Source organism: Diorhabda sublineata, chromosome 1 (genome assembly GCF_026230105.1).
Source record: "Diorhabda sublineata isolate icDioSubl1.1 chromosome 1, icDioSubl1.1, whole genome shotgun sequence".
Lineage (NCBI taxonomy): Eukaryota > Metazoa > Arthropoda > Insecta > Coleoptera > Chrysomelidae > Diorhabda > Diorhabda sublineata.
In genome coordinates this window covers 36,010,791-36,030,364 of record NC_079474.1, presented here as the reverse complement: position 1 = coordinate 36,030,364, position 19,574 = coordinate 36,010,791, and the positions used below count along the sequence as shown (strand labels likewise).

Here is a 19,574-nt window from a genome sequence, read left to right as displayed (position 1 = left end):
TACTTACTTTGATAGCTTCTTCACGAGATGAGTATTTGGCAAGTGCAAATCCTTGGTGTAAGTAAAGATGAAAACTTAGTAGTGGACCATGTTGTAAACATAATGTGCGTAGTGTCGAACCGTCAATCTAAAAATAGTTTCACTTCATTTCTCTAATAAAATACGCCAGTTGTAATTTATGTATTAAGAACAGAAAGGATGAATAAATGAATTTTTGCAAAAATATTTTGCTATACATATTCTTCAACTGATTTGAGTGATTGGATTGACAAAAACATTAAAGAATAATCATTGAATCTCAAATGGATTAATCAAATTAAATCTTGTAAGTAATCATTTGGGTTGGATCCTTTTACAAAAATCTTCTTACAACATATGTTCATATATCAGACACAATCGACAAGTTTTTTTTTATTTTCAAGAGGCACAATTAAATATGCGGTGCGTTAGAGTTGGATTTTCGTTTTACTATGACCAATTTTTTTGGACATATGAACTAAACAACGTTTATGAAAATCTCATGTTGTTTCTTATATGTCTGAAATCTTTCATATTTAAGTCTAAGCCCCAAATTTCTGAAAATAATTTCCACGTGTTTTTCAGGGTCACTTTTCAAATATTTTTTTTCCTGAAGCTGTAATATAATCTGTTCCCAAAATATGGTTGGGTTTGGGTATTGGTTTGCACAAATATGTATAACCTTGATTTTTATAATTGTCAGTTACCTGAGCAGTCAAGTTTCTTAACAACAACCACTGAGATCCTCCCCAATTTCCAGAGCTCCTTTGCCCCCCAGCCGCCCAAGGCATAGTGTTAACGCCTGACCAACCATTTGTTAAGCCACCAGTTCCTTTTGCTGATAAGCCCGGAGGAGGACCTCTGGATGATTTTGGTGCTCCCCAAAGCTCAGAAGTTACTGGAGTTGTGGGGTTCAAGTCGCCTAGAGCTCCTTTCGAAGTCGGTAGTTTATTCGGAGGACTGAAATATGAACACATTTAAATATATAAATTAAGGTACTTAACAATGATATAATGTATCAGTTCTTATATTTCTCCTTACCCAAAATATTAACTAAGATAACACATAGCATATTCTGAGTAACAATTACAAAAAATATATAAATTGACGCAACTAGTTAACACTCGAAATTTTATATCCAAAAAAGTGTAATTTGAAAGTAGTATTTTTGGAATTTCTCAAAAAAACCTTTTTATGTGATTGAGTTGGAGTTGGCCATATTCATACTGAATACACTGTTTACAACACCACTAAACCCACACTCACTCAGTGGTGTAAACAGTGTATTTAATATTTTTATGTGATGATATAAAATTAACAAGCTATGTATAATTATGTAAGTGAAGTTATGTGAAAAGTTTTGGAAAAAAAATATCAACTTTTTGAGTCTAGATACAAGTTAATCACTCTCACAAGTATCTTACCGAAATAATAGTTGTAAATATAAAAAATATACCTACCTAGTAAAAGCTGTTGAAGCTACTGATCCAGTTGGATTGAAGCTCCACGTAGATGAACTGAGGCTTAATGACTGAATACCATCAGTCACTGGAGGGCTTTTGCTGGGATTCATGTTAAATAATTCATTGTCTTTGATTGTTGCTATTGACAGAGGCGAACGCACCACTGAACCGGGTGTAATACTGGGGTCATCTTCAATTGATTTTATTTGATTGCCCTGAAGGATACCATAGTTATAATAGAAATGATTTTGTCATATTTATACTTTACCTTCCAGGGCTTTCCAGGTTCAAATTCAGGTACAAGATCAGTCAGGGAAGGTTGAGTGGTGGTTGACCACTGTGCGTCTTTCACATCATTCGAGGTATCACTGGCTGCTGCATCTGGCCAACCAGTATCTCCTGTTCTTCCAGTCGACCATGGCCTGTAAAAGAAACATTTATTCAGTATCTACTATGTCGTGTAATAAACGAATTAGTAATTAGTAATTAGACATCTACCAACTGGTAGAGAAATGGCAATAACTCATGTAAGAACTATTTACAAAAATAAGAATGTCAAGAGGAAACATCAAAATTGCAATTGAAAGTGGAAAAACTTACAAATATTTTGATATTCATAAAGCTACAAGTTTAAATACTAAAAATCAATTCACAGAGGCTGTTATGCTTAATAAATTCAGATTTGACGAAAATCTAGTTCAAAAAATTTAAAGATATGCAATTCCAGTTTTAAAATAGAGCATCCTTAAGATTCTCAATTAATTTTGACGGGATTCAAAGAACTACCTCAATTATTATGATTAAGAAAACAATAGAAATTTGCCAACACTTTTGTTGGCTGGCATTTGTTATATTAATTCATATCATAATAATGACATTTATGCTATTCTAATTAATTGTATGGGATCTTACAATAAAAAATACTCACCCATCTGATGAATTTAGAACAAGAGGATTCATATTGGGCGAGGTATTAAGTGGTTTAGAAACTGAACCAGGCGCTCTACTGAATTCTCCTACATCATCTTTGTCTTTATTAATCCACTGGGTGAGTCTAGATTGTTGAGGATTCTAGAACCACATAATATGAATATATTGTGTCCATCTGATAATACGTATTTATCAAAAAATCACATATATTGACCAGTTAATATTGTCAATGAAGTATAGTTATTTCAGGATGTGACTCACCAATTGAGGCTCCTTGTTAATTCCCAAATCGGAAAAATTACTTTGTAATGCATTGATTGAATCGTGCATGCTGTTTGTTTTGAATGTGTCATATATTCCACTTTGGTGTTGTTGCTGCTTTACATATGTTGCTTGTTGAGCAGCAATTTGATTCTGAAATATAGATATTGTTTCAATATATCTTACCTACATGTTATGGGCCATCCACAAATTATCACAGAGATTTAATTGAATTTTTTGATTATGATTAACAAAATATTCAATCTTTCCATTTGTTGTGCCGTCATTAAAAAGCATAATGAGGAAAACAATACTGACCTGTAAATTACCGATAGACTGCTTTGTTTTTGTAATTAATACAGAGAATTGCATGAAAGTGTTGCTTGGTTTACCATTCATTGTTGGGCCAGTATTGAGAGATTGCTGAGATATGAGCTGCTGTAAAGTCTTTATCTGTTGCAACAGTTGATTCAGGAGAACTAAAGTTTGTGGTGCCAATGGTTGATTAAGAATCTAAAAATTAATAATTATAATGTTTTTTAATACATCACGAAATAAGAGTAATGAGTAAGTAATATAAAAATATACCCACCTGATGATTCAGATATCCGGCCTGAACTGCCATCTGTATTTGCTGCACCAACATCCTGAGTTGCTGAGTCGATGGCTGAGATTGTGGCTGGATATTTCTACCCGCGTTTGTAGAGGATCCTCCAAAACCTTGAGATCCTCCCCCTTGAGTCAATAATTTTTGTACTACTGCCGGAGCTATATTATTAATAAGAGAATTATTTGCTCCCGAATTTGACATACTGTTTAAGAGATTAGGGGCATTGTTTGCTGGAGGAAAACCACTTAATTGACCACCTGGCCCAGTGGGGAATCGTTGGCAAGCGAACGGTGGATGTTCGTAGTGATCATCGTGACGAGCATTCCAACCGTCGTTGCCACGATTATTGCGCATGGGACTAAGCAAGTCTAGAGCTTCCTCAAGATTCATGCTACGCATACGTAAAGCATTTTCAACATCCTCCTTCTGGAAATTATTTAAAAAATTGTTTGTTACTAACAGTATAAATTTATTACGAAAGTCTAATTAAGATATCCACTAACAATGCTTAATACAATTGTTTCATTTAACACATAATTTTATCCTCTACACTCCAAACAAGTTCTCCTTTATAATTGATGGTTCATGATATTGGAATTTATACTTTGGTAAGCTCTAAATGATTTGGAAATAAGGAAATCTTGATGAACAGACAGAAACTTAACATACTGGACAATTTTTTTGGGTGTTTTTTTCAAAAGTAATTCCTTGTTCTGAGATATTTAATATTTCCCACGGTATTTCTTCTTTATAAAGTTTGGAAAGATTTTTTGGTGAAAATTTTTTCATTAATTTTATACATTACGGCAGATTTTTGGTACTTTTGAGCTTTTAATTTTACAATTGTTGTTTTCCAGAATGTGAACTTACAAAATAAGCAATATAAAAAGCTCAAACCAAACTTTGCAAGAATTTCAAAAATTAACACAGAAATACTACCTATCTTAAGTATTATATCTTTTCTAAATATGCGAAGTAACTTCATATAGTTGATAAAATTGAAATTCCAAATAAAAAAAAGGTTCCACAAATAGTACATGTGACTCATTCATATTCAAAATATTACCATGAAATAAATATCTAGCATCACTTAGAAATTCGCGTGGTCGTGATGATTTATTTAAAAATAGATTATTTATATTTTCTGAAAATAGCAATTGACACCATACCAGCTTTATAATGTTCAAGAACTCAGAACAATAATTGCTTTAATATACTAGATTCAGTTCATAGAATAAACAATTACATCTACTATCCAATACACAAACCTATTGAAGCTTTAAAAAAATGCACTTTCCAGCTTGGAAACTCATGTGAGCAAACAAAATTTGGTTGATTTTATATTCAAACTAAGATTTCAATGATGACAACATACATTTTGTTCTCATTTTATGAATTATCAAATTAATAACCAAGAAATAGATACAATAGTATACCTGACAGATTGATTGAATTCGTCAAAATATTACCACTGTTTTGTAGATAGATAGTGAATAAAAATAGTGTAGTTTTTGTAACTATAAACTTAAAGGTAACTGATACTTTTGTTAAATATGAATCCACCATAATATCTTTGACCAACCATTGTTAATAACAAAAACAAACAATTTGCTCACCTTATGGCCCATATCAACCAACATTCTAAATTGTTTAGAGTTCCAAACCATTTCTTTGGTAAGCTGAGGCTTGTTCTGTTGTTTGTGACCCCATTCAGATTCGTCCCATAAAGGATCTGGCATTTTTTGTTTCTGCCAAGAGCTTGTTTCGTCCCAAGGAACACTAGGTCCAGTTTCATCCCAAGAACCGTTGCGTCCGTGTCCTCCCCACATCGCAACATCAGGCTTCATACCACGATTCTGTGACATACCAGGAGGTCCAGCAGCATTACCACCACGGCTCATACCTCCCCCTGTGGGCAGATCTTTCCAGTGAGAGCCTATTGTGGAGTGCAAATGTATTAAGTGCTTCAGGCAGATTTTTAAGAAAAATAATCATCTGGAAACTAACTACAAAATGTTTTGAACAATCTAAAAACTAGAAGTACTAATGGTGAACAAGCTCTATAAGTATTTATAAAGCTGAACAGAATTTACTTTTTAATATTTCATATTAGTGTCACCCAGGATTGGTTGAATATAATTTGATATAAATAGTTGTGGATCATAAATATCTGAATTTATCTAAAATCAATAAAAGTTATGGCAAATAACTCCTGCACAGATGTAAAATCGCTAACAAACTTAATTCCAATCTACCAATGGAAATTTCAATAGAACGTCTTGATAAATAACATTAAACTCAACAATCAAAATCACAACAAACATGAGGTTAGAAATTATTAGGATAATACTTTTCCTTAATATTTCTTTATGTGAATCACCAGAATTGTTTCCAAATATTTTTTTTTGGGTTATTTAAAACCAAATGTTTACATATGTGGCTCTAAAAGAGGAAAAAAATAATCAAAATAAAGATATGACACTCTCTCTTAAGAATATATTTGGATAGTGTTAAACTCTAAGAGAACAATTATTCAAGCCCTTATAAAATTTAGTTAATATTATTTTTCATTTCAATTTTCAAGTTTATGTTTCAATTTTTTTGCACATATTATGGACTTTTTTCTTTGTAGGACTAGGACATTCCACATTTAAAATATGAAACAATATGACTAATCACGTTCTTCCTCGCAAAATATAAAGAAGCAATAATGCACTTTATTTTCTGATCGCATATATATATATATTTGGAACAGGTAGCTTTTTTAAAGGATTTGAGATGAAATCTTATATAGAGTGGTTACTAATTTTATGGTTTTATTTTATAGTTTGATCCCTTTTTTTAGTTGACAGCTACTATAATTTACTAGAAGAAAAGATCTACTTTAACATAATCATGATCGTGGGTGAATTAAGCAAGTGAATTATTACTGATATTATCATTCTTTGGAATCTATCGATAGCGGCGACTATAGATTGGAAGCACGAATAAAAAGGCAAAACATAACTTACCTTGCTGAGGATTACCCCATAAAGAAGTTCCATCATCATAATTAGGCATGTTACGCCTTTGTGAAGGGGGTGAAGGTTCTTCCCAACCACCAGTACCATTACCTGGCGGTAATGTCATTTTGTTGTGATGATGTATTGGTTGAGAAGCGGCGTGTGGTGTACCTTGTCCCCAGAAAGCTTCAGCACCTGCACCATTCAATCTTCCAGTTATTCCTATAAGTTTAAATAACATTAAAAAAGAAAAATAAAAAATATTAACAATTACTACAGAAACATTTCCATTATATACGGATAATCAATTGTATTGAAGATGTTTCTCGATAACTCACCTCTTGGATCTCCTCTCATGTCGCTATTAGACATCTGCCTCATAGTTTCTCTTGGATCCATGATTCTCATTGCCTCCGAATTGCTTGTTCGCATGTCTCGTAGTTCTGGGCGAATTTCTCGAGGATCCATACCAGTTTGTCGAGGATCAGCAGATCGTGGATCGCCCCAACCAGCACCACTGTTGCTTGGACCTGCGCCCCAATCATTTTCTTTCTTGGGACCTAAGAAAAAAATTTTGAAAAAATATTAATGTGAGAAAAAAATCTTCAAACCCAATCCCAAACAAAAACTAATTAAAATTATCTTAGTAAAATATGAAATAATATACAGCTAACTCTCTATAACCTGAGAAATGTGTCTATTTCTTTAATATTGGGTAGCATCACAACTGTGTACATTTTTCTACCCCAACCTATCAATAAGAAAATATTTGAATTTTATATTTTATACATTTTTTATTGCATTCCAATCATTTTATGAATTTTCAACTGTAATTTATAAATAGTTTATGTTCCTATATTTTAAAAACTTAAAACCATCTTTGCAACTCAAAGTTGGGGAAATTAATAACCTTAATATGAAAATGAGTTAAGTTTGTTCTGCTCAATCTGCTTGGATCTATAAGACAGCAAATAATTTTCAGGATTTTATCAATGTAGTTTATGAAACTTTTCCAAAACTGTACTATAACAAGATTTCATTTCATTTCATCCAACTTTTGGCATCAAACTAGATTTATTTTGAGCGTCTGAAAAATATGATATTTTTCAAAACCTTTTGAAAATATAAGTTGATATAGTGATTACATATATTTAAAAATATGCTTCCAATCATCTATGTAAATATAAAAATAATTTCAATTTTCACCTCAAATAACAATTCCTTAGTTTAATACAAACAAGATGATTTGTAAAAACGCATTAACAAATAAAGAGAGTGTGGGTCTGTATTAATTATGATGAATGAGTATTTTCAAATAATAAAAAAGTAAAAAAAAATCGTCGCACTCTTGGCGAAAGAGAATATAGCATATTTTTGACCATTAGCAAAAACCTTGTAAAACGAAGTTTCCATGAAAAATAAAATAAAAAACCGATAAGTGTATTTATTCAGTGATTTTGTCCTAATTATTTATCAACAATTCTCATAATAATCGGTTTATGAAATTATAAATGATCTGACATGAATTGACGTCCATTGAAGCCAATTGACGTCTATTCAATTGGAGTCTTATGATGTCTACTGACGTCGATTCACGTCAATCCATGTCATTTGAGGTCATTTGGCCAATGAGATCACATTTAGCTACATGCTTCCTGTGAGGAGTTCTCTCTGATACAGACAGATAGGCAAAACGCTAGTAAACAACGCATTTTTTTGTAAAAAATGCGCTACAAATGAAATTTCACTTTGTTAGACTATAACAGACTAATATGTATTGATAGTATAACTCAAAATATTATAGAAAAAGATTACTACTAACCTCCCCACATAGCTCCATTATTGGTGTTACCACTGGCCCCACCCCATTGCGGTTGATTGGAAGGTGCACCCGTCCAAACGTTAGATGTATCAGCATCATCATCTTCACCCCAAGTACCACCTATGTTCGTAGAGGGCGTATGTCCCCATGGGGTTTTTTGTTGAGGTTGCGGAGGGGGCTGTCCGCCATTTCGAAGATTGGCTTCCCATAATTCAGTACCATTATTCACAGCCGGTTTCCATGGTGGAGGACCGCTAGAACCGTCCATCTTCAAAGGAGGCTCAGGACTGCTGGGAATGTCCCAGTTTGTATCTTGATTAACATGTTGCTAAAATATTAAAGAACAAAACAATCTTAAATGATGGTCATCTGTAAATTAGACTTTTTTATTCTTTCTATTAATATCGAAAAAGTATTTAGCAAATTATTATTGTTATCATTTCTTCAAATGAAATGGAAGAATGTTCGTTAAGTTGCAGTGCACCAATTTGCTTTGAAATCATAGTGGTGTGGGTCTATTCATGCAGATGCTTGATACTTTTATAATAACAATCTGTCAAGCTGTTAAAATCGCATAATAAAAACTACCATCGAATTCAGCAGAGAATATTTTCAGGAATATATATTGGAATTTTGAATGTTTTTATTTGTTATTTTCTCCTAACCTTCCATAAAAAATTATGTTGTAGTTTTTTAATATTATAATTGGCTACAGACTAATAGTAATTACTAAAATTATTCACGGATGTTAACAATATAAATTACTTACACCACCCCAGCCATCCTGACTGAAAATAGCTTCTCTCATACTATTCAATTGTTCTAATTGTTGTTTAGTAGAACTGTTGGTTGGCCCATTGTTATTCTGAGAATTTGAGGAAGATGTAGGAGGTTGACTACTAGGTGGTAATGCATTGTTAGTTGGTTTCGTTCCAGGTTGACCCCAACCGGTATTATTTGATTGGGAAGTAGGTGGCTGCTGGCCGTTGCTTTTGTTAGCTGTAAAAATATATTTTAAAAAATGCAGCTCATCTATCTAGAACCTAAAAATAGTTTTAACTTTTATTTGGATTTTATATCCTCTATAAACAAAGAGGGACACCTATTTCTTCCTCATTCCCTCATTAACCAAACTTGTTAATCATCTGAAGATAGTATGTTACAGGAGTAATCCAATGAATTGTCAGAGTTTTTTATATTATGTTATTCATGGCTGATATTTGATCTCAGGTAATTTAAAAAATATACACAGTTAGGGTATTTACTTATTTGGATCAAAGTTACATAATTTTTATCAGAATCTCATCTCAACTACTATAATTATTTGATTTATTGAATCATTATTTTTATCAAATCATATTTTATCTTATCTAACTCATAAATATGTAAGTTAGGCTATATTTATCAGATCAATGTTGAAAATAACATTAATTTAAATGCAACTTAATATATTTTTATTATCATACAAAAACGTTATTTGAAACATATTCAAAAAAAATAAAGGGATGAAAATATAGGTATAATTCTAATACTATTTGTGACCAAAATGTCTAAATGTTTGTTTTCAATAGCCATCAGGATCACATGCTAAATAGCTGGAGATCCAAAACTAACGATTTTTGTATGAACAATGTAAAATTTTATACAAAAGACAATCTTCCTATATATCAAAGGAAAAGAATGGATAACTCTTATTTGTACAACATAGTAATAGCAAAATTAATTATTACAAACCCGTAAATTTAAAATACCATAAACATAGCATGAAGCTGATATAAAAAGATCCAGCTGTCAAAGGAACGTGACACACAAATAAAAGATAATTAATAGCCAAAAGCAATATTGCTCCAACTTTTGGACATCGGTTGTGTCAATTTCTACAATTTACAATTTGAATTATCAAATAATACTTTTTAAAAAGTTGCGACAGAGAATTGAGAAAATATAATTTTATGTTAAAATCATTAAACTTCATAGCTTAAGAAAACCATTTTATTAGTATTAAATAAAGGGAACAAACAATCTTATACTTTAGTGACAGCAAAACAGCAGTTGCAGTTTTCAAATATATTACACCACTCAATAAGTCGTGTGACTGACACACAGATGGCGCTGCCATTGTCAAATCCATATGACATTTATGAAGTACCAACTTCCAAAAGCTATGTATAAAATTTCATGACATTTCCATTAGTCAGAAAAAAGTGACAACCACTTAAGTTAAGTGTTATTTTCAAAACAATTTTGTGTGTTAATTTATCATTGCATCTTGATGAAAAAAAAAATATTTTAAAATCTCAGCAATGTCTTCAAAAGTGGACTCTGCGCCATCGAAAAGAACAATTTGTTATTGGTTTGCTGAATTTAAACATGGTCGTACAGACACCAATGATGGTGAACGTTCTGGTCTTCCAATTGAGGTGGTTACTCCGGAAAACACCAAAGTCTACAAAAGCCATTGGGTTTACAATTATACATGGAAATATGACCATGAGAACGATAATCACCTGAGTGGACTGCATCCGGTGAACCACATCTGAAGCATCCAAAGGCACAACAGTTAGCTGGGAAGGTTATTGCTTCAGTATTTTAGGATGCACGTAGAATATTGTTCATCGACTATCTCCAAAAGGGAGAGGCGATCAATAACGAATATTAAATTCGTTGGATCGTTTGAATGCAAACATCAGGAAAAACTGCCTGATATGTCGAAGAAAAAACCGATTCATAAGTCGATGGCAAAGATGGTTAAATTGAACCATTACACTTCCAATTGCTTCCTAGTCCAAATCTGGCCCTAAGTGACTACTGGCTATTCTCTGATCTCAAAAAAAATATTGGTCTGTAAGAAATTCAGATCAAATGAAGAAGCCTATTTGAGTGAAAAGACAAATCCTTCAACTAACACGGCATATAGTAATCAGAGAAGCATTGAAATGATTGTATTCCTCTTGAAGTAGACTACATTGATGAATAAAATCTTTGCACATATTATACTTTATTAGTTTATCTATGTTCAATTTATGTAATACATAATTCTTCTACTGCCGAAAAGAGATGAAAGAAAGATGTTAATTAGATGTGTGGTATATACCTCAAAGTTAATAAAAAATGTAATTACCATTATTGTTGCCAGATTGCTGAGTAGGTGGAGTACCCCAGCCAGAAGTTCCAGTACTGAGGGAGCTTTCACCTCCACCTCTAAGCCTCAAAGGCGCATACAGCTTACTGTAGCTATTCAAGTCATTTGTGCTGGTGTGAGTTTGCATATTTGACATGTGGTATGCCTCATAGTCGTCATTTTCGTCGTTGTTATCGCAGTATTTTGAATCGTATTTAATGGTATTCAGTACATTGAGGTTATCGTGTAGTTCGAGGTCATCAGACTTTTGATTGGGAATGTCTCGTCCGGGGAGTAAAGCACCAAACTTACTGACTAACTTAAAGCTATTATTGTGGGTGACCATGCCATGGTCTATACGTTGCATATTTGGTACGGTAACAGAGTTCAGAAGACAATTTTCGGTCACAGATTGCATTCTAATATTAGAGTTGCCGACTGAACGGCAACTTGAGCCGGATATCACAGACAAAGCGCCTTCAATGACGCTATGGGTACTACTTGGGGAATCGGCTCGATCCCCCCAAGATGGCCCTGCAACTTGTACTGGGGGTGCGCTGCCCCTCATGGCTGACTTTTGAGGCACTTGGTAAGTAGGAAATATAGTCTTCGGCTCGGAGGGGGTAGGGGCGCGCATCTTCAACAGTGCTCCATATCAGTCTGGCCAGCCAGAGATCTGAAACAAAGAAAAATAACTAGGATTTACATCTGTTACAATTTCGAAATCTCCTAAATATAAATTATGATTTAAATAAGATAGCCAGCAGTAACAATGTGTTCAATTCGGGGCGTCTAGCATAGATTGTAATATAGTTTGTTGAAAGATAATTCAAATAATTTTTATCAAACTTGTAAATGTTGAAACAAAAATTCTAGAACGAATCTAATAATATACAATATTTATGCTAGTAGTGAACAAGGTTTATGTCATATAACACATAAAATAGTAATTAGGTTTATAAAAATATTTGAAACTGAGGTTGTTGTTATTGAAGAAGGAAAGAAGACACAATCTTTGTTCACCTAATGAATTGTTTAATCATTATTAGATTTTTATTAGTGTATGAAGTAGCGTGAAACTTAACCGTTAACGAAATTAGCAGCTTCTACTTCGTGCTAATAATCAAACGTGTCGCTAACAGTCACGTACAGTTAATTAATTTTTGTTCTTTGATACAAAGACTTGATACAAAGACTAATTATTCATTTCCATAATAGATAAACAGCCTTTTTTCCGATAAACCATATAACTCATAATACATCTGTCTGTAATCATCATTTATGACAATTGAAATTGCTATTTTATGACATTTTTACAATTTATCCATGGTCCAGAATCAAAATAACAACGTCCCTCAGATTACATCACAGTTTAAAAACCTATACACAGATTTAACCTTAGGGTTTTCTTATTATTACAAGTTAAATATCTGTATTGGTTTTCAATACATCCTCGCAACCTGAACAATTTGAGCAAAATTTATATTTTATAAATATAACTATAAATAATTAAAATTCATAATTGCTTCTATTTCCTACAGTAGCATTTTTACAATTAAATATAGAAAAATGTTTGATTAATTGAAACAGATTCATGTGATAGGTAGGCCCGAACGAGAGTTGTTAAACTGCTCTAATGAGACGTAATGACGTCGAAACAAGTCGGTAGTTAGTTACAACCTCTCCTTACAATTGGGAGCCATTGGGGATGTTAATATCGACAAAAAGGTCGATTGACATCACGCTCTTCAAATGAGTTGTAATTAAATATTCGTCGAGGCATTAGCCAGGAAAGTAGTTGTTTTCTCCATTCAAGAACGGCAAAATACATTTTCGAAATATTGAATTTCTAAATTATTTCAAGGGGGAATAGTAGAAATCTTTTATTTTGATACATATTACACACCTCATTTACCATGGGAATATATATATATATATATATATATATATATATATATATATATATATATATATATATATATATATATATTATATATATATATTATATAAACCGCATAAATGTTTGTTCGCAGTCTATTGCTATGATATTTGAATGAGAAATGTCAAGGTCGACAATGAAGGTAAAACGTAAATAATATTTTACAGAGCGATAGGTTTTACTCGGTATAAACTAGCTGAAGTTTGTTTTTTTAATACTTTCGTTAAAAGGAATGTGTTAATTTTTTTCTGATCAACCAAACAAATTTAAATATTCAACGTTCATATTATTAAACCTTCTTTATAAATTCAATATTTACCTACTTATTTTATATTCAAATAGTTTTTTAGAACATTAAATGATTTCGAAAATACGTGGGCGATAGTAATTAATTTACAACTTTTTTATTTGAAAAAAAAAAATTAAAAAAAGGAGAAATGTTCAATACATATACAAAACATGCAGCTTGGATAAGTGTTTACTTTAAACTTATGATTTAACCTAAAATTTAACCAAAAATTACCATCATTTTAAAAAGGTATTATGTCATATCGATATGTACAGATGTAAAAAAGAAATATGATACACGGTATTGGAAAAAGTTCTAGAAACATAGGAGTTTCAATAGATGGTGGCGTAAAATTATTCACCTTAGAGTGGCTTGATAGAAACTGTAAAGCCACATGATAGTGGCCACTATGTTTAATCCAAACTCGGCTGATTTAGCGTTTGTTTTTCTCATAATAACGCTTATAAATTTGTAATTTATATTCTCAAATACTTAATCAAAAACTTTTCAAGGGCTCAATATTATGTTTAACTAAAAAAAATACCTTATTATGAGGAGAACTAATGCTAAATCAGCTAGGTTTGGTTAAAAATGGCGGCCACTCTCATGTGGCTACACTGTCTCTATGAAGCCATTGAAATTTGCCTCAATATCTTATAGTTTCACGATATGACCTACTTCTCTCCAACTCGTTTAATAGATATTCGAGATATAGAGTTCCAAATTAGCCTTTCTACTATTCAGATTTTCGTGTTTTTGGATAAATTCATTTTGTTTTATCAATTCACTGTAATTGTGTTTTAGTTATGTTTGTAATTACGATTCGATTCCTGAGTGATATTTTGGGATCTCTGTTTCCAGATATCTTTTGATCAAACGCAACGCACTACTATTGTTCATTGCAGTATTTGGATACCTTCCGATGAACAAAGCAATAGCACAGTATAGTACTTCAGTACAGTCTCGAGCCTGCGCCTAACTCCATCGAGGAATATTTATTATTTATTTCTTCAAGATAATTTTGAAACAAAATGATTCAAAAATCATTATTAAAAAATGTTTTGGGTATTAATGGGTGCTACGTGCGACCTTTTAGTTTTTCAAAACTTTAAAACACTATTTTCCAGTCAGTTACTGTTGACCAAAAATGCGCTTATAATGTTTTAGTGAGTGGATATGAATTCATACAGTATTTTTTTGATATGGTAATATATCCGCACCCATAGATTGGAGTGGCAAGGTTGTCTAATGAACCGGATACTCGATTGGTACTTTTTTATTAGTTGATTACAACTCACTTTCGAGAAGTTAACATACAATATACATTCTTCGTCTAATTAGCTTTTGCGGTTATAATGTGGGATCCAAAATATTTCTTGTAACTATCGGAGACAGATTAGACAGAGATAATTGGTGTCCCAATAAGAAGAAATTATTTTAATTTGGTGCCGATAACAGAGTTCTTATTGAACACACTGTTCTCACCACCACTACAACACTACAATTACACTTTCTGACGTTTAGGTAACCAAGATATCGTCTTCAGAAACTGAAGGTAAACTTAGAACCGAGTTCGGGTTTATTAGCTACCCTATTTAAACAGATTCCTTGGTTGGCTCTCATTTAGACAAACATTTTTTTCTTAAGGGATAAGAATGTAGTATCTGTGTGAAATTCGCTCATCGCTTGGGCGTCTGCCTGCGTGTATTCAATTTTGAAAGTGAGAATATTTATGCAAAATAAAATGGCTCGATGGAACAAACAGCTATTGAAGAGAATTTGGTGGGTACAGTGTGCAAGAGATGTCTGTATATGAATATTTTTTTTCATTTTTTTTAGAAATTAAAAGCATTAACGCGATAGAGAAAACTGCGATACTGTTGGGGGAAAGTGGTGAATAAAAAAAACGATTCTAAGTATCTGAATCTAAAATTTTAATGATTTTGTGTAGTTAACAAAACTTTTTAAATACACAGCGAGATGTCTGTACATGAATATTTTTCCTATTTTTTTTTTTTTTTTTTTTTAATTAAAAGCATTATACGCAATAGTGAAGAGTGTGAGACTGTTGAGGAAAAGTGGTGAATCAAAAACACCAATACAACAATCTACACATACAACAAGACAAGCGATAGTATCAAAAACAAAAAAATCAAAATTGGTAATGAACTGTCGTAATGCACTCTCCTAGGTTCGTAACACTAAAGTATACCTCTGCTGGATACCTGGATGAAGTGGAAGGGAGCTTTAACGCGGATAAACTTACAAGAAGTGAAACGAAAGTAGAGGATGCCGACGACAGTTAAAGTGCTACTATCGAATTGTTGAAAAATCACACAGAAATCGGAGCCAAACATACGGTCAAACAGAAGATATCGTATCCTCTTGCTGTTTGGCCAAGGCTTAATGAAGACAAAACAAAAAAAATATTAAGGTTGACGAAACACTCAATTCAGAAGACCTTAGAGAGATGACCGGACATTGTACTGTTCGCTCAAGACCTCAGAAATGGGAGTGAAATTGAACAACTATTACATAGGGACAAATATGGGAGGGTGGTTAGCTTATTAACTAAATCCGATTCGTCAAAAATATAGGCTTCCGTTTGAACCACGACCAATCTCAATCGTACTAAATTAAGAGCATTAGCTTTTCTTTGTGGCATTATGTCTTTGAATTTTTTGTAGTAAGTCAGGTCACAGAATATTACAACTATGGCATTTTACACTCAGCCAAGGAGCATAAAATATACGAGGTCTGGCTATTAAATAACGAGAAGGTTATGGAAAAGGGTTCGAATGTACTCCCCTCTCCTTATCTTTGGAAACAAAAAAAGGCCCACGGTGCCAAATCTGCTGAATACGGCGGGTGTTCGTGCACTGGAGTGCGCTTACTGGCCAAATACTTTTAGTCAGGAGTCAGATTTTTTGGCACCAACCTCGCACAGACTTTTGTCACATGTAATTCTTCTTCTCCTTATGTTAGGACTAGGTCCTGTATTTTCATCAAGGGTTTGCCAGGAGTAGTTGGGATGCTGAGGACCAGCTTTCATACCACCTTATAGGTGGTCGTCCAGGAGGTCGAGTTGTGTCTGGTTTCTTTTCCTTTGCAACATGTAATTCCTCGTGTAAAATTTTTATATGGGTTTACAGTCTCGGCAATCATCCGGATGCTCATTCGATCTGCACGTACAATTTGGTTGATTTTGGTCACTGTTTCCGGAGGTCATCTTCAGTGCTCTCTCAGCCATCACTAAAGCGCTTACACCACTTAAAAACACGCGCAAGAGATAGAGAATTGTCCCCATAGGCCTCTTGCAACAATTTATAGCACTCAGCCGGAGTTTTTTTCAATTTAACGAGAAATTTGAGATACGCTGCTTCTGTTTTCGGTACGAGAAAAAAACACGTTCGTTTCAAACCGCTACTACACAAACACTATAATAGTAACGGAAACGTGTTTTGGGACGTGCAAAGACAAGATATCTAGATACCCACCCGTTTAGGGTGCCCTCTAGGCGCGCAGTCTCGTTATTTAATAGCCAGACCTCGTAGTCCCGTGCCGTCGCGGCCGTGCAATGTTTATATAGACGCAGATGCATAAAAATGATATTTTGAAATTTACACAGAGATTGGAAATTAGTTAAAGTGTTTACATTGCAATTTCTATTTTCAGTCATTTTCATTCAATTCTGTAAAGTATATTTCTGGCAGTTCAACGGTTCATTGACAAAAAAAACTATTATCCTGAACAATCCGATATTACACACTTCAATTAATAAATTCAATTTATATTATAACTATAAACACTAAAGACTGAAACACAAACCACCAGACGTGACTAAATTAAATGTTTCCGCCACATTTCACAATCTTACAAATATTGTAAACAAAATGTGAGTACAATTTATTTCATCCTAACAACAATTATTATATAATTCGATTCATTTGAAATAAGAATGAGTTCCGAATAACACAAACGTTGTTAGTCATGTAAACAAACGAGGAATTTCAATATATCTATTTTTATCTTATAATTATTACTTAAATTGCGATGTGATCGATATTTACATAAATTCGAGGTAATTTTACAAAAAGGTGATACTATCCCTATAATAAAAACACAGAATATTAACTAGAACAGAAAAATAAGGGTCATTGTTTCATTCGATTCCTAGAATACATTTCGAGCAAATTATTATTATACCAATTCGATACATTTAGTAATAATTATTACAAACAGAACACCTTGCAACATTGAAACAATCTGTAGTTTACCATAAATATATCTAAGCACTAGTGTACTAGTGTACGTCTAAGATCGATTGGCTAGGCAAGTCAATTTATAATGCAATGTATTTTGCAAATGAAGCTCAGTTAAGGGATTCATTAAAGATCTCAAAAATGTATAGGTTTGATGCCATTTCTATTGCCAACAAGATTCTAGTGAGAAATTTTCAACAACCACAACTTTCTACCAGATGGTCTTTTTTAGTTTCAATCACAACCACCAAGATTTACCGGGAAGAAGAATTCGATGACAACTTTCAGAGAAATAATTCTAATGAAGCAAGAATATTGCATGCAAATCTGATTATATCAAACACTAAGATGATAAGTGGGCTAGAAAACATGTTTTAAAATTATTCGCCTACTGCAATATCACTGGAAACTAACCCATATGAGCCCGAATAATATGCCTTCCAAAACTTCACGGAAGAAACATAGCAAAAAGCGATGCATTATGTATTGAAAGAAGAAAGACCAATGTGTGACCATGATGTGTCTAAGTAAAAGATGGTAAAAGACGGTGTCAATGGAGATAGCTCTAAATCTTCACATAGAGAATGCTTGACATAACAAATAATTCAGTATGGATTGATGTACCGGAAATTATTTTTTAAACTGTGAGCACTTATGTTATTATATACCTGTTGAGACCACAACATCATCCAAGAAGTTCATTTTCTTTGTCAACTATATCAGTGCAATAGAATTACATTTGTTACAAAGAACGATCTTGTTGATAACAGTCAATTGACATTTTCCATAAAATGAGGTGGACTGATATAGACGTCACGTCACGTTATATTAAGTAGAGATTTCAAACTTCTGCGTTAATATGAGGGTTGAGCTCTTTGCTACATCTCTAACCCAATTTTATAAATAAACAATTATCTTCACTTCACATTGTGACCTATTCTATATTGATTCACATGCCTGGAGTAAAAGCCCGAATTAGTATTAAGTATTAAGAAAAATCGAAGAAAATATCTCCAGGAGTTGGATCAGACATAAATCACCATATACGAAGGTTGCTAACTAAATTTTGAGATATGGCAACACTGATATGAACATGTCAAATTTGATATTGTAATATAGAGTTTGACATCTTTAATGGTGAACGTACTCAGAACGTGTTGTCATAGGAGTGCTATTTGAGTTGTTTACAAAACTTGAAACATTCATCTTGGTCAAGAAATGGACTTTTCGTGCGATTATTTTCTATGACTTTCGACGTGTATTAAACCAACGGCAGTGTGCCAATCAACTCGTGAGGTTTCCAGCCGGAAAACATTCATACTGTGCGTAAACTGATATTGCAAGATCGTCATGGGACATATTATAAGATTGAGGCATACTTGGGCATTAGTTCCACTCCCATACATTGAATATTGCATTAACATTCGACCATCAAAAAAATTTGTTCACGTTGGATACCGTATAATTTCACAATTGCTCAAAAAAAGCTAGTGTTGATTGGTGCAATAAAATGCTAAGAAAATTCAAATCAATCGCGGTACTTCCAAAAGATGTCCCATAAGATCGTGACAAGAGATGAGACATGGATCTATCATATGAATCCAAAACTAAGCAACAATCGATTGTATGAGTTTTTCAAGACGAGAAAAATCCAATTAAAGTTATTCGCGCAGAAAGCACTTCGAAGCAAATGTTGACCTATTTTTTCGGAATAACTAGACATTTCGCCACCGTTTAATCAGAGCGACGGTCAATTTTGAATTGCACACCAGCATTTGTTTGCCAGAAGAGATCCAAAAAAAAGGGAAACCAATCGTAGAAGACGAATCATTATCCACCACGACAATAAGAGCTCAG

General features: G+C 33.0%; 1 protein-coding gene across 4 annotated transcripts in view; it reads right to left on the bottom strand.

Annotated features, from left to right (window-relative positions):
* LOC130448732 (protein Gawky) overlaps positions 1-19,574 on the bottom strand; it is a 53,749-nt gene that overhangs the window by 19,181 nt on the left and 14,994 nt on the right. For 2 of the 4 annotated variants that reach the window (XM_056786513.1, XM_056786429.1), the window contains exons 2-15: positions 11,228-11,903; positions 8,876-9,105; positions 8,107-8,434; positions 6,623-6,844; positions 6,294-6,506; positions 4,899-5,191; positions 3,265-3,708; positions 2,991-3,185; positions 2,673-2,825; positions 2,410-2,552; positions 1,750-1,903; positions 1,479-1,696; positions 726-978; positions 8-127 (exon numbers count right to left, since the gene is read on the bottom strand). In XM_056786513.1, coding sequence (XP_056642491.1) covers positions 8-127; positions 726-978; positions 1,479-1,696; positions 1,750-1,903; positions 2,410-2,552; positions 2,673-2,825; positions 2,991-3,185; positions 3,265-3,708; positions 4,899-5,191; positions 6,294-6,506; positions 6,623-6,844; positions 8,107-8,434; positions 8,876-9,105; positions 11,228-11,864 — 3,603 coding nt within the window. In that variant the 5' untranslated portion in view covers positions 11,865-11,903. Of the gene's footprint in view, positions 1-7; positions 128-725; positions 979-1,478; positions 1,697-1,749; positions 1,904-2,409; positions 2,553-2,672; positions 2,826-2,990; positions 3,186-3,264; positions 3,709-4,898; positions 5,219-6,293; positions 6,507-6,622; positions 6,845-8,106; positions 8,435-8,875; positions 9,106-11,227; positions 11,904-19,574 lie in introns of all 4 variants that reach the window. The other 2 variants (XM_056786346.1, XM_056786266.1) reach the window with 1 other exon arrangement.